Here is a 15,767-nt window from a genome sequence, read left to right on the forward strand (position 1 = left end):
TTAAAAACGCCCCGTTTGCAAGTATTTCTGGGAAATTTTGTAAAAGTGAATGACAAGGCTAACAGTCTTCCCCTTACCAGTCACATTTTCTGTGTCTCACTGCCATCTCCAAAGTTGTGGATGGTGGGCTATAGTTTCTGTTTTACCGCACAATGACTTAAAACTTTCTCAGTGATGGTTCAATTAAATTATTGTATATTCCTTTTTGCCATCTCTAGACTGGAATTCAAGGAGAGCAATCAGCAGAGTTTGTCTGTAGTGCAGGAGGTAATAAGCTATGGCTTAGGGGGTTGGCATCTGTGGCTTCTTGCATGGGTTGGAAAAGCATATTCCTTAGTGGAAGAAGAAATAAGAACATGAAGAAATGAAAACAATATTACAGTTCCTTAATGAAATATGTCTGTCTAGCAGTACTGCATGTTTAATATTAGTGATATGTGTCCATGGTAAAATCATTTGTTACTTTATTAGTTTCCTTCACCCAGGAAACTTCTCAGTTGTTCAGTAGGTTGGCTTAAAGTAATTGGAAATAAAACTTGGCCAGGTTGATATGTGCAGAAGAATGTTAAGTATAGCAGATCTACAACTTTAATGAAAGCGATTGATCTTTCTGTTAATTAAAGAATTGTAGCCTGCAGGAAACCTATTCTAAGTGGTACAATAGATACACAGTCAAATGAGGGCTTTGCTTTGGCAAGCTTAACGTGTAAAGGCACAGGCTAGCACATCAAAGAATAGACAGTACGTGTATTTTATAGCCAGCCTGGATTTTTTTAAAAATAGAGTTATGACAGAAAGACATCATCCATCTTACCATATTTTTATAATAATTAGTAATAAGGTATTTGGAAGACAAGGGAACCAAGTAATATAGAAGCTCCAGTCTTTGGCTATATGTTTTCTTATGCTTTTTAACATAAGATACTTAGCATTCTGCTTTGGAAAAGTATAGGTATCAACGTTAGAAATGAGCAGAAGTTAAAACACTAAACCTGTCCTTCAAAGTAAATGGCAGCTCTGCTCCGTTCTGTATCCTCAGTAAGATATTTTTGCGAGGATAACCATATATTGCAAAATCTTGAAAAAATGGAGGGGGGGGAAGATGCAACTAACAGGTGCTCCTTGTGCAGTGACACATTAGCAGAATTGTTAGTTTGAATGTTGTTTATTGTTGCCATATGTTGTATTATAGTTTAGCCTTTTGAAAACTTAAGCTGTTAGTTTTGAAATACATTGCTGTCTTGCCTCTGGTATATATTAAACATTTGCAAGTGGATGAATGGTATCAGAAGAATACTTTTTTTTTCTTGTAGAACAAAAACAGTAGCTAATGGCCTCTCTGAATTCCTATACTACACGTGTTTTCATTATGCTTTTGAAGATTCTTGATGAAGTTTGAAAGGTATAGTGATGGTCTATATTTGGTTGAGGCTCAAATGGAGTTTTTAGACTGAGAATACTTCTGAATAGCGTGTATTCACGTAGAATTTTACATCTTTTATTATCTGCAGATCTATAAACTATATCATTTAATATTAGGGCGTGAGGACTGAACATGTTAAAAAGCTTCTGTGTGCTGCCCTACAGAATATTCCTTTTGGTTGCTTAACTACCCTGTTGGTGACAGGTTTAGTTGTGAATCTCATTGAAGTCTTTTGCAGAGCAAAAACAAGGAAAAGAGTCTCACCTGAGAAACAGACGTCATCAGGGAGAGTACATTTTTCTGTATTTAAGGTACAAATTCTTAATATTGATCTTACTTTATATATGGTAACCTAATATTGTTCTACAATATGATCTTAAAATCGGGATGGTTTTGTTAACTGAAATAAGTATTGTTTTTGTCAAATGTCATGACATTCTTTAAAAAAACACGCGCGCACACACATCTTCCATTTGATGTTTTTCACTGTTGGGATTTCGAGTTTCCTATGGCTCTGAAAGGATTAAATTCAGGATTAAATTCAAGTTAAAGCTTCAGTGGAAGAAATATAAACAGACTGCTCTTTGCTCAGCAGTGAGAGCATGGCTCAATAATCTTAATTTACCTCAATCAGGGAGTGCATTCTTCCGAGTAGGAAATCAGATTGCTATTTTTTAACACACCCTCCCGAATGAGTGGGGACAGCGGTAAGCTGACATCCTTTTGCTGTCTGTCCAAAGTTGTACTCATGCTGGCCACATGGTAGGATATTTTCAGTGGAAAATCTCTGTTCAGTATCCTCTCTGGCAGTATACTCTAACCCCAGTGATACCCTTTATGGTGTCCTTTCTTTTTCACATTTGTCGATGTTCTTAATATGAGAGTTGTGGGCTTGTTAAAAATTTCAGAGTGAAGTTCTCTGAAAGAGAATTAGATAAAGCATCCTTAAAACTTTTGCTGACACTTCATTATTTTCCCTGGGCAAATGGAAAAATGGCAGAACTGAGATGGGATCTTTTGGATCTCAATTGAAATATTCAGCCTAATTTTCCAAAAGAAGCATTCTTATCTGTTAAAACGTTTAGACTAAAGTTGGTCTGACCTTACCAACTTCTCTAGTTACAGTATATTTAAGCAGACTGTGAAATACATGTTTGAACAGATGAAGTTCAAAACCAGCTGTTTTCAGTAGAAAGTGACTTGTTGAACATCATAATTTACATGAGGCATCTAATAAAGAAGATACTAACATTCATATTCTTCATTTAGAATAAATTGTCTATTTTGTGAAACATTTAATGAACATTGATTCATAAATCCTCTAGCATCTTCTTTCATTTCTCCTAATTGTCTTATTTTGACACAAAAAGATTAGAAGTTAATGTTCAAAAAGTAAACCCAAATATTTTTGTATGTCATATTTGCTATTTATTTGTAAAAGTGTACAAATGGGGTAGTTCAGGGGCAGTTTGGACCATATTTTAGCAAAAAATTGGCACCATTCCTGAAACATATTTAAGCATAATTATAATGTTTTCTGAGCTTTTGAAATAATTTTTCTCATCCTTCTCATCCTCTGTTATGTTTTTAAAAAAAAAAATGCAGTTGCTGTGGTTTTAAGTTTGCAGAATTGATTTAAGAATGAAGTTAGTAGGACTACAGAAATTCATATTACTTTGTATCTGATGAAACTGAGGCAGCATTTCAGGTTCTCAATAACCTCATGGTGACTAGTTTTGTGATATGGATGTCAAATAGTAGTTCATAACTGCCAACATAACTGCAGGTTTTGGTCAGCTCCTTGGACAATATAAGATTTGAATGTCCAAAAATTCATTTTAGTTTTAATGAAAGCTTTCTATAGTGACTTTCCTATTTAGTTATGGCTTAGTTTCATTCCCAAATGCAGTCACAGTTTTTCTGTAGATGTTTTAATGGAATTCTTTTTTATTTTTATTTTTTTTAAAGGGGGGGGGGGGGCTTGTGGGTATATTAGCCATATAAACTTTCTTACATGGAGGAAATAAAGAAGACTTTCAGTAATTAAATGTACCTCCCTCAAAATGAATATTGGTTTGTGAAACGAGTTCATTTCATCCCTAAGGTAAGAGTGGCAGCCCTCCTTTTCTTTATCATCATTTCTGTTTGTTCGTTTAAGCGTTGAGTGCTAGAAGTGTTATTTCAAAATGTCTTTACCTGACTTGACCTAAGATGGGAATAAATGCCTATGTAGTATGTGGTCAGGATATTTTTGTCCTTGCTTTTCACTTGTTAATGTATTTGGCTTGGCCAGTTACATATTACAAAATGCCCCAAAAGGTGTGGGAAGGGATCTGACTGTCCAGAGTATTAAAAATTACATGTTTCCACAGAAGGTCAAGAATATTTGCTCTGTTTTTATTATCGGTGGCACTGTGCCACGCAACCTGTGAAATGAAGTCTAAAAGCACAAAAATATTATTCTAATTAAAATGAATATAAACCAAAGCTGAACCATTTTTAAAATCTATTAAGTAATCAGTCCTACGTCCTCACTGTGCAAGGAGAACTGCTTAGATGGGTCCATGGGCCTACAAGAGGCTTCTTGACTGCCAGGAGCTTTGCCGAGACACAGGGCCTGCTGTCTCATCTAGATCAACTACTAGTAGCTTCTGTTTACGCATGAAAGCGTTGGTCCCGTTTTAGGTACTTGCTGTGTGGTACCCAGGTTCTCCGCAGATGATTCCAAGTACCACTGAATATCTTTCTCTACTTGTAGATGCTGAGATCTTTTGAAATACTGAACAGTGCCGTGCAGAGTTTGGAGGACTTCTGAATACTGTCTGAGTTCTTAAAAAGCAAACTCCTAGTTGTAGAAAGCATGTCAAAGATCAGAATGCATTCATTTGTGTCCTAGTTGGTCTGTCTTCCTTTCAAGCTATGTAGTGGAAAGAGGTTTTTTCACACCCTTTAAAAATGTTTCTGCTGTAAGAGAATTTAAAGCAGTTGGAGTTAAATGATCCTTTGCTCTTCGGCAGTTCCAATTATTAAAATAGATTATTTCCTGTTTCTTAGGGCAGAGAACGTACCCAGATTTAATCAAAATTGTCTTTAACCCTTAAATTTCCTGGAGAGTATATGAGGTAGCCCCACATCACAAAGATGCTGTGTATTAACCAAGTTCATTTTAAGAGGACATTTGATCTGCGACTCTGACAATTGAATCATTGTTTTAAGATGAATGCGTTTACCTAATCACTGTCTGGCTCCACAAACAGGAAGTCCTTTAGGCATTTCAACAAAATTTTTTTTTTCCTGTGGCTTCTGCCTCCCATTCCCTGAGTTGACTTGGTGTGCCAGAACCATTGTCTATTTTTTATGTGAACCTCCTATATTGCTAGAGACCATCTATAAGAGTTTTTATTAGTCTATGCTGTTGGCAATTTTAACTTTTTAAACTTTTTTTAATTTAACTTTTTTTATGGCTTTACTGGCAGACAGATTGGTTTAAATGGAAGTTCAGAAACAATGTAAAGTTTTAATCCTTCAAATATAAATTCCATTCCTGATCCTAGCCAAGCATCTTTGTGCTGGTGAGTGTTTATAACTGAGACTTAAATTCAAATCCCATGTAACCTGCTCCTGAAAACAGTTCTCTCTCTGAATAGCCCTATTGACTTCAGTGGTTTTGCTGGCTTATAATCTTATATGAATGCCTAATCCTTTGCAGGATTATGGCTTGAGAAGCATACAGTATTGTACTGACATAGACCCTGTATTCAGCAATTACCTTATTAAACAAAACCTCCAGACAGCAATTTCTTGTTTACAAAGTTGAATCCGTTTTTTGGTCTTCAGGTGACAGAATCGGCCCGTTTTCAGGAGAAATAAGAATTTCTGAATCCATATTCTTGTGAATATTTTGTAATCAGTCAAAAGAGATTTTTAGTGAATGTTGTTCTTTTTCTCCTACAGTTTACACTTCAGGAGTGTAAGCTGAATTGCAGGGTTCAAAAATTGCCCCTCCCTTGAAGGTGCCATCTACTCCACCCATAGCAGGGCAGCTGGTGACATGCGAAGGCAGGGAACCCGGCAGCAGCATGCGTGTGTGTTTGCACGGCTGTCACTGCCAGCTGCTGGAGTGGAGAACACACAGAGAAAACTAGCTGGAGAGGCATTTTGTAAGGCAAAAACAGAATTAATTTTCTGTATAATTTTGGGGACCTATATTATGCTCTCTAAAGAGGTTGGAGTTTGCAGTGCTCCTTGTTTTTTTGCAGGACTTCCAGGTTGTGTGCGTCCTTGTCAGAAGGTGTTAGCTAACATCTAAAGCATTTAATTTCTAGTCGAGGCAAACCCACAGAGGTCTCAGATGAATAATACAATATTTTTCTCTGAAGCTTTGCAGGTGCAATCACCTGTGTTCCTTGTAACTACAGTAAGTAAAAATAATGTCGGCCAGTGTTCAGACACTTGAATGGGTCTTTGTTAAATCACTAAGCTTCCAGTAACGTGTCTCATGTTTTCATAAAATCCTGTAAAGGGGATGGTGGAAAGGAGCTATTTATCGGATTTGTTCATACAAGTATCCAGTGATGGTTATTCCACAATCTCCTCATGTTATTTTGCTTAGAGATCATAAAAAGAGATTGGTGGGGTTTTTTTTTTCTTTTCTTTGCTGGAAAATAAGCTGCTGACACATACAAACCTGGTAAGGAGAGAAGTGGAATTTCTACACTCTAGAAGACTGTTACCATTCTGTCTGCACTTGAGGGGAAAAAAACCTCAGTTTCTTTAACCTTCGCTTTCAAGTCACGTTCTCTAAACGTCACCTCCTTTGGGGGATGGAGGAATGATGGAGAAAGACAATGTCCCATATGCACCCTATTCCAGCTGGGATGTTGCTATAGCTGACCCTGCTCAATAAATGCTGCCTTGTCCGAGTATAAACTCTTAGTTATCCCAGGGGGAGATTTGCCTTTTTGACATCAGTGTCCCATTGTTGTGTAGTGTGTAGTTTGCTGCTCACTCAGAACCAGAGAGCCTTTTCTGCAGTGCTCGTGATTAGTCAGTGCTTCCTTATTTTGTCTTTATGCACTAGATTTCACCTTCATAAATGCTTTGCATTTCTCATGTCTCTTTCCATTTCGATACGTTTGTTTTGGGCCGTTTCCCTGATTGATCCTGTCTTGTCCCTTGCGTGCTGCCTTGTAGACTCTTACTGCAGATGTCACAGCCATGCATTTTTCTGTATTAATGGCATTATACGGACAACAAATTTTGCAACTATAGAAGTTAAACAATTAGTCTATTTTGTGTCTCTCTACCCCTTGTCCATTTCAGTCTTTTGGATCTCCTGCATCCCTCACAAGTTCCCCAAGATATAGTGGAACTTCATTAACCAGAATATCTTTGGATCTTGTTAGCTTTCTTATTAGTGAAATTTCATATTTCTTCAGTGGAGAGATTCCAGTGCAAGTGAGTACTTTTCAGATATGTTATTGATTTGTTTTTATGCAAACGTGTGTATTGGCATTTCAAGAAGTAAAAAAAACCCCACAAGAACAAGTGGTTCTTGTAACCAGCAAGGGGTGCACGTTCGGCTAGTCAGTCACTTGTGGCAGCAAGGCCTGAGCAGCAGGGTTCCCTCTTCCATCCGATGGCCGGAGACACCTGTGGCTCTTCTGAAGTTCTGGACAGTGAGTCCAAGACAACTTGAGAATATCTGCTTAACATGTTCTGGAGAAGTAAAACATGCTAAATGTCAGTGAAGACTGAAGTGAAAAATGCATTGAATATTTCAGCTTTCTCTTTCTCAGATGCTACTTGTCCTTGTGCATGACTGAAGGAATAGATAGATATTTCTCTTTAGATGCTAACCTTCTAGTAGAGGTATTAAATAGGTATTAAATATTACCATATATTTTTCAAATGAGGAGCCATGCACATCCTTTCATCTTTGTAATCTGTCTTTGAGTTAGGTCAGTCAAACAAAAGGGAACGAAAGGAAATATTTCTGATGTTATATTTAAATATAAATGAAGCCTTTCTTATAAAGTGCCATACAAAATAACATCTCTGAAAATGAAGACTCACTTGCAATCTCTGTCACTCTTCCTCCCCCCCACCCCCGCTATTTGCAATAGCTGGAACCAAGCGTAAAGGAGGCTTTTGCAAACTTTCCTGAAATCAGTGAAGTGAATGACTTAAAGCATGAACCAGCAAAGGCTTATTTGCCCTCGGAGAGGCTCAGCATGAGTGCTCACAGTTAATTAAGTCAATACATATTCCTAAAGATTGATATGCCTTACCTCCATGAAGCTGGATCTTGATTCTACAAAGCTGGCCATAGGGTTGACCTGAGTATAGGTTTATTGCGGTGAACTAGGACCAGTGACCTCAGTAAAGATTATCACTTGTATATTTTTTAGTAATAGCAATATTTACTGAGTTCTCTCAGAAACATTGTGAATTGTTCTAGTATCTGAGGGCTTTGAACTAGAGGTGTCATGGATCAGACTAAATGGAAATAACTGGACTTTTGAGATAATACTAAGAGTTGAATCTTGTTTCTGTAAATGTTGTGGGATGTTACTGTAGTGCTATAATAGTACAACTCCTGTGCTTATTGCCTATTTTTTTACCCTCAAAGTGAATGTGTCTACTTTTCCTTTACAGTCTCTTTATTTCTAATTATTTTCATTTAATAATCACTGGAGAATTTGAAGTTAACCAACTTTTTTGTTTATAAACTAAATAAAAAAATCAATGGAAGCTGTCATCAGTCTTTTTTTAGATTTCTTTTTCTTCTAGATTTTTCTTAGATTTTTTTGCAATAGATGCTTTCCTAATACACAAGATGTACTCAAGTGTACTGTTTACACGAGCAGGTTCGTATTTTTGCTATGTAGTGCATTGAAAAGTTGCTGAGCTTCACATTTTGTAGCATCCCTAATAGAGATTTTCATACTAATATATTCTGTGTTGCTGCTGAATTACAGCCCAAATTCTCTTTTGGCAGCGAGAGACAAACCTAAGTTCTGGACCTGTTTGAGTCTGGTACCTTTGCATTGGGTAGTCATTGTGATATTTTTCTCTTGATGTGGTTTTAGAATCCTTTGGAATTGTTGAGTCCCCTGTGCTGGTCTCAAATTCTGCCTCTTTGCTTATCTTAAAATGTTACTGATGAAGAATTAGTTCTTTGCTTTATTTGGAAAGGCTTGGTAAGTATGATAACTATAATTGAGATGCCGAATGACAGTGAAACTGAGATGTCCTCGTAACTGAATAGAGTTGTGTAGCACTTGGGTATTCTAGCAAATTGTAAAGACATTGCTATGTCTTTGCTTTATAGAATTTGTCTCACGGCATTCTCGGGGCTCCAGACGTATATAAGCAAACTAGAATTCATGTGAGCAGTCCCTGTTAAGACAAAAGACATAGGATTTGCAGGGTGGGTCTTTAGATTAATTTTAATCAGTTATTTCCTAGAATAGGTTTCTGTGACCAGTATCTCTTCTGGCTTAGTGGTTGTTAGCTTTTCCTCATTTTTTGCAGTTTCCTTTTTTTAATTTGCATGAAAAATAATTGAATAGATTCCTTATTGTTGATAGTTAATTTAATTTTCTAATGTTTGTGTTCTGTGTTAAACTTAACAGAACAGAACTAGACAATATTATGAGATATTGCTTATAAAACAAAATGTGGATTTAATAAAAGGACAGTACAGACAGTGATGTGTCTAGAAAGTGGTTGAAATACTTGTAAATGCAGGCAGGATAATATAAAGTATTTACAGAAATAAAAATAAAAATCGATTGTCCTCAAACACTTTAAGGACAACTCAGTTTTGAGTTGATTTGTCAGTGTGATATTTGGTAAGAGATGAAGGCTGCTACAGAGTTTACCTTGCCATCGTAAGCTGCAGGGACATTTGGAAATACTTTGAGATAATATTCACCAGACTGAAATAGGTAATCAAGCTTAGATTTTTATTTACTGGAACACGGAGAATGCTGATTCAAGGCAGAGAACGGTATACCAAACTACATCGTTTGTTTAACGTGTTGGCTGTGAGTGCCTTGGGGCTGTCATCTGCTTTGCTGACCCGCTGTGCGGCTGGAAACACTGACGCTGTTCACTGCCTAGATTTGTTTTTGTCTCATGTGCCTGTGCTCAGTCTCCTTCCTCATAATACACATCAGTGAAGAGATGATTATATTAGTGGCTGCTTATTACGAAATAGCTGTTTGAGTTTTGAAGACCATAATTTGTATGCTTTTCTATGGCAAAACCGACATCTTGTGAAGGCCATACTGCATATGCAGCCTCTTAGAAGGCAGCCTTTAATAGAGTTGGATTTATCATAGAATCTGTAAGATGACAGTAATCTGAAATGCATGCAAAACTTGTAGGAAGAAAACAGAAAACAATACTGAGAGACTTGAAGTGAATAGCAAATTAGCTGAGCATTCATATTAGAAAATAACATTGCTTGGCTGTCTGTGCTGTCATTTTGCTTGTCAGAAACGCTCAATAATACAGCAGAGGGAATTATCTAATCAGCTCTTCTGTGACCTGGAATACGGCACTTATTTCTGGCCAAGCATTAAGAGATCTTAGGAAGTTGCTAGAATCTGCAGAAGGAACAGTAAATACAGGAAGATGTGGAATTGACAAGCAAGTGTTAAAATTTTAATTTGGAAAAAATAATTTGCTAAATAACTGAAAAGAAACAAAGTTGTTCACAATTTCCAAGAATTTACATTTAATCCTCTTCTGTCAAACATTCTTTCTCTATAATGATTATATAATATCATTAGAATTAGTTTGCTGAATATCAGAAATTATTTCTTATCAGAAATTATTTCTTAGCAGAGGACGCTTTGAACTGGGCTCAACAATTCGTGAGTAAATAAGCAAGGCAATTGTTCCCAAATTTTTCCAGTGTGCCAATAGTATTTGATAGGAAAATCTTAAATATCAAATAAAAAGGTTGATAAGAAACTCCCCTCTTCTCCAGCCATGTTTGTGTGTGCCATTTCTGCTGATTTATAACCAAATAATGTCCCTGGGCAGCTGCAGCAATTTCTTTTAGGGAAAGAAACATTAAGAAGATTTAATGTATTTTTAGCTTCTCTTTAATGCAATTAGTCACTGGAGAAAAGCTCCTTGCATTGTTTTGGCAGGCTGGTTTTACCACCAGTAAGTATGGTGGGGAACACCAGCAGTTAATTTTTTTTTTTTTTTTCCATACATTCATTCATTTGCCAGTGACTGCTGCTGGGATTGATATCTTCTGACTCTGTTGGACCAGAGAGGTGCTCTTATTTGTGGGAGATTCAGTGTCAAGGCCATAGCCTTTTGGTACTAAATATCTATAGATAAAGTGCTCCATTTGACTTGGAGTAACTTTAAGGTGGTTGTCATGTCCCTGAGTTAGCAAAGCATCCCCAGGATGGGAAAAGCAAATGTGCTTAGTGATGTGATACACTGAGTCAGGCAAGTCGTCCACTCAACTCCGGATCCTTTATTCATTAGTGGCCAAAACCATATGCTACAGAGAAAAATTAGTGCATCTCCGCAATGAGTTAAACAGTCCCTAAAGAACATGCTTCTCCAGTGTCATTCTTCAGAGGCTCAGTGGTGACCTAAAACCATGAAGGTTGATTCTCCTCTGTCGTACAAGTGCAGATTTGAAAGATGGCAAATTCTCCTTGATCTAGAACTAAAGATACCTGAAAAAGTCAGGTACAATAGCTAGAGCAATAACTCCCTCCGATCTGATTGAAAAATATCTGCCTTAGAGCTGATTTAAAAGAAAAGAATAACTTGGGCTATGGCATTGATAAAACACATGTGCATCCGTTTATGTGTACTTTTATAAGTTAACTCAGGCATTTTAGTTCAGTATGGGATTGCCTATGGCAATGCATTACTGCAATGAGATATTTTACACGGCTCAGCCTTAGCATTTGCATTGAATTTAAATGAGGCAAACTTCTGAACTGCAGCAGAGAAGGAGGTAGCACACATATAAAGAATTTCTTTATAATATCTAATTTCAGTAATTTTAAAGTCTTGGCTGCTTCTAGCCTAAAATGAGTGGGTTTTTTTTTTTTACTATATGAGAGCAGGTGATTGAAAGCGGAGAAGGGAGAGTAAAGCTGAGAAAGGAAGACTTTCAACTTTGGTCTTGATAACATTATAGAAATTACATTTGTAGGATTTGTAGCTTTGAGGATTGGCGGAGGGCCATATAGGGTTAGGCATATGCATAGCCTGTTTCTTCTGAGCTCTGCAGGTGTGTAAAGTTTGATCATACTGCTGTTTCCAAAGCTATAGACTAAGACCCATTGCTTTGGGGTTCGTGCTGATCTTCTGGACATGGTTAACGACTTCATAGATGCTGGAGTTCAGTTCTCATTTTGATGCTGACTTGTGCTCTGAAATACAAACTGTCCTGCTGATCTGCTCTAGTGTATATCTTTCAGCAGTCAACAAAGACACTGAATTTGGCATTTGAGTTTCTGTTGTTGTTTTTCAGTTGCGAAATCCCAGTTTAAGCCAAATGAATGGTCCCTGCAAAATGGAGTTGTCCTAGCTTGGTAAGAATGGTAAAAACAGAATGTATTTACCACTGATTAAAAATTCGTTAGTGATGCATGGATGAGCAACATCTTTCATGTCAACGCTACGTGGAATTTCAAGCTCTGAGGCCAAATGATGGAAATTAGCTGCTTAATTTAAATCTGGCTAGTTTAACAACTTTTTTTTTCTTTTGACCATATGGCTAAGAAGAAAACACTCTTTTGAGTTTCCAGTGGAAAATTCCTTGTCCATAAATAAGAGCCTCTGGCAAAGAGAACCTGTTTGAAGATGGAAGTCTCACATATTTTCTTTGGGTAACTGACCAAAATCACTTGACCATTTTCTTAGTGGCTGTACTGCTGAGTGGCTGTACTCTTTTTCAAGTAGACATTTTCGGATAAAATATCTTGCTTTTGTGAATGGTAATTCCTACTATAGGAACAAAAATAGGCCTGGAAATTACCTATTGTATTACAGTACACTATTATATAATAGTGGTTATGTAATTATGTCATATAATAACAGATTCAACCTTCATTGCAGACTAACTTTGTGCAAGAAATAGGAAGTATATTAAAATGATGTGCCTCTTTCTATGCCTGTTGCTGTCATTCCTTACTATTCAGAACTGGTCCCTGGTGACAGGAGGAGGGGAAGTTAGACTATACTGTCTGTGTTTTACCTGTGCCTGAAGAGTGCACTGTGGCCAGCGGTGAGTGGTGAATGGAGTCTTGGTTGCCCCCAAGACTATATGTTCAGCTGCTGATTTGTGACAGATATGTCTCCAGTAGCTGTGGAGCCAGAGCTCATAAGTGTCTGATTGACCCTGCTCTTCAGAAGGAACAGCAAGGTGAACAGGATGCTGCCATTCAGAAATTCCACTGCTCCAAAGGAGGACCAAAATTTGGGCTTTAACGTAAATTTTTTTTTTTTTAGAACTGAATGAGTTTCTGTGGCAGCTGGTATTTGCCTCAGTTCATCCTTAAACTTAGTTCCCAGATCTTCATTTTCAATCACTGTGGACATCTCCTTACTCGCTTCTTGTATATAATATGTCATCACCTGAGGGGTAATTTTGAATTGGAATTTGTGTGCTGAAAGCCAGTTTTCAGCACACACAACAGTGGCTAAAGTTGCAGAACTAGCTTGCAGGTTAGAATTGCATATTCTGCAGTGTAATTCCACATATCTATGGTATACATTGCTAATCCTTGCAGTAAGCCTTTGAAGCATTAATCTCTTACTGCTAGTGAAACTGAGGTTTAGAAGACGGGAAGTTTACAAGTTCTAGGACTCAGTTCTTTGTCATACTAGCTATTTTGTCCTCAGTTTATTCTAGTTCCATATTTATCAGAATAAAAGCTACCTTTTAAAAATTGAAACTTCCTGCTACCAACATCACGGTACTGGTAACTGCTTAGCTAGTTGTTAGACAGTTGATGAGGGATTTCTGGGTGAACCACTTTAAATTTAATGGAAAATGCCACCTTGGGAAATCAAAAGTTTATTCCAAGAATAAGGTTTGGATTTTCCAGGAAGATATATTGACTTTTGGATTTCTGCTCCTAACCAGGGAAATGCCTTTCTTGGAAACAGGATAGTGGTTGGTGCCTCAGCCTGCAATGCTAGAGACCTGGACTGAAAGCGTAGAGAAATACCACTACGCTTTTAAATCAACAGGGGTTGGTGCAGTAGTGGGTCTTCCTAGCACTGAAATGAGGATAGTGCTTTAAATGTTGTAGGATGACTTGGCAGAAGTCAGAAGTGGCGAATGCCCTCTCCTCTTAGCTGAGTGATGAGGTGATGTAGCTGTGGAATGGGAGGACCTGGCTTGAAGTCCAGCCTAGGTTCTGAGATAAAGACAGATAAAAGCTTTTGCTCTCTTCCAAGTCCCTAAAATGCTGGCATATTTTTCTCCTTCCCTGTCTCTTTTGTCCTGCTTACTTCCAAGACAGTACATTCCTCTCTGTGTAGAGGAGGAGATGCTAGAAATTTAAAATGTATTCATGGGCCGAGTAACAAGACTAGTATCTTGGCATAACGTCCTTAAATGCAAGGGAATTGCTCTTGTTTAAGCCAAGGGAGGAGTGGTCACTGACTCATTGGAGTACGTTTGTGTTTCAAGCGTGCATTTCAGCCTCTTACTGGACTGTGGACCTAGCATTGTCTATATTTTGTTTCTTGTATTGCAACTTTTAATGCAAATGACATTTTTTTTCTAATTGTAAGCTTTTAGGCACAGCAGTGAACATAAAACAGCCAGATTTAAGTTCCGCATAGGAAAAATTTAGCTTAACTGATTTGATGCCTGACAGCCCCAGGTATTGATGTTGCCTACTCAAATGAAAGTAATTAATAGAAAGCAAACTTGATAACCAGGAGAAAACATCTCAAGGAATAAGCCAAGTGGCTGCTCTTCACTCCTTTGTGTTAAGTATACGTAATCTGGCGCTGCTGACTTTGAATACTGCATAACCAGAGCCGTGATAACAGCCACTAGGAGACTGGTTCTAGCCAGGAAAGCTAGTATTTTTTTTAATAAACACCTAAAACTGTACATTTTCTGGTGCTTTTCTTAATCTAGGACAAAACATGTTTGTAGTTACAAATTGAGGTATTTATTTCATGTACTCATCAAAATTAGAGAAGAGATTGTCCTGAGAGCTGATATTTCCAGGAATTGATACCTGTAGAGAGAAATGAGGTGTAAGGTGATCTGTTTTCCAACTCCTTTCCATGTCCAGGAAGCAGAAAAGAAAATAAAGCAGTATTTCTTTTCATCACCACCAGTAACAGATATGTGTTAAATGTATGTGTGTGTGTATGTGCCCGCATAATTCTTAGCGTACTTTAATATAGCCTTCAATATTAGCCACAATTGGAGCATCTTTAAAACCATATTTTCTTTTTTCTTTTGCAGCAGTATTCCAGATCTGAGAGTTAAGAAAAGGAAGCTACGTCAGTCCAGAATGCCAGAAAATGATCAACCGCTTCCTAAGAGTAGGCGGAAGAAGAGCTAGTGTCGCAGTGGTGTGAAGTTTAGAATGGTGCAGAAGGCTTAAAGCTGCGAAATACTTCTTATTTGTTCCCTATTTTTTCCGGTGTATCTGGGCACTTAATAAAGCGCCGAAACTTTGCACAGTTGTCATTCAAACTGCCTTAAAATAACTGGATTAGTGCACTGACATGTTTTGTTTACAGCACTATGGGCCATTTAATTTTAAGATTGGGCATAACATATTGGAATTCTGTAGAGGCATTTAGTTACCTGTTTTCCCTTTGTGTCTGCACCGCAGCTGAAGGAAATGATTCCCCGCTTTGTCACTGTTCCTGCTCGTATCATGCCGGAGCTCGCTCTGCTTGTGCGGGTGAATTGTGGGCGAGTGCTTTGCCTGGTGGGGTGGATGGGCTCGTCCTGTCCGGCAGCTCTCTGGCTCGGCTGGCAGGCGTGAGGCGGGAGCCAGGAAGGGTCGGGAGCCCCTGCCAGCCACGCCGCAGTGCTGGGAGAGCAGAGGCTGGTGGTGGCGGCGGCCCTGCCCCGCGTGCTGGGGGGCGAGCGCAGCACCTTGGGCTGAGACCAGCCGGGGCCTGCTGTTCACCTCTGCAAAACTGCTCATAATAGCTAAGAGGAAACATGCTGACATGTTGTTTTGAGACAATTGTCCCGATGAAATATAGTAGAAATCCAGGGAAATTCTTCCTTTTGTCATCACTTTCTGATCTGGCGGTTGGGTTCTGCCAAGGTATCTAGTTTCCAAATTCAATTTGGAAGCCT

At 38.1% G+C, this 15,767-nt stretch overlaps 1 protein-coding gene across 8 annotated transcripts in view; it reads left to right on the top strand.

Moving 5' to 3' along the window:
* RAD18 (RAD18 E3 ubiquitin protein ligase) overlaps window positions 1-15,129 on the top strand; it is a 68,571-nt gene extending 53,442 nt beyond the window's left edge. For 4 of the 8 annotated variants that reach the window (XM_068960432.1, XM_068960436.1, XM_009681121.2 and 1 more), the window contains one exon: window positions 14,913-15,129. In XM_068960432.1, coding sequence (XP_068816533.1) covers window positions 14,913-15,012 — 100 coding nt within the window. In that variant the 3' untranslated portion in view covers window positions 15,013-15,129. Of the gene's footprint in view, window positions 1-1,651; window positions 1,735-14,912 lie in introns of all 8 variants that reach the window. The other 4 variants (XR_011144075.1, XM_068960433.1, XM_068960435.1 and 1 more) reach the window with 3 other exon arrangements.
* The last annotated feature ends 638 nt before the right edge of the window (window positions 15,130-15,767 follow it).

This window comes from Struthio camelus, chromosome 14, assembly GCF_040807025.1.
Source record: "Struthio camelus isolate bStrCam1 chromosome 14, bStrCam1.hap1, whole genome shotgun sequence".
Classification (NCBI taxonomy): Eukaryota; Metazoa; Chordata; class Aves; order Struthioniformes; family Struthionidae; genus Struthio; species Struthio camelus.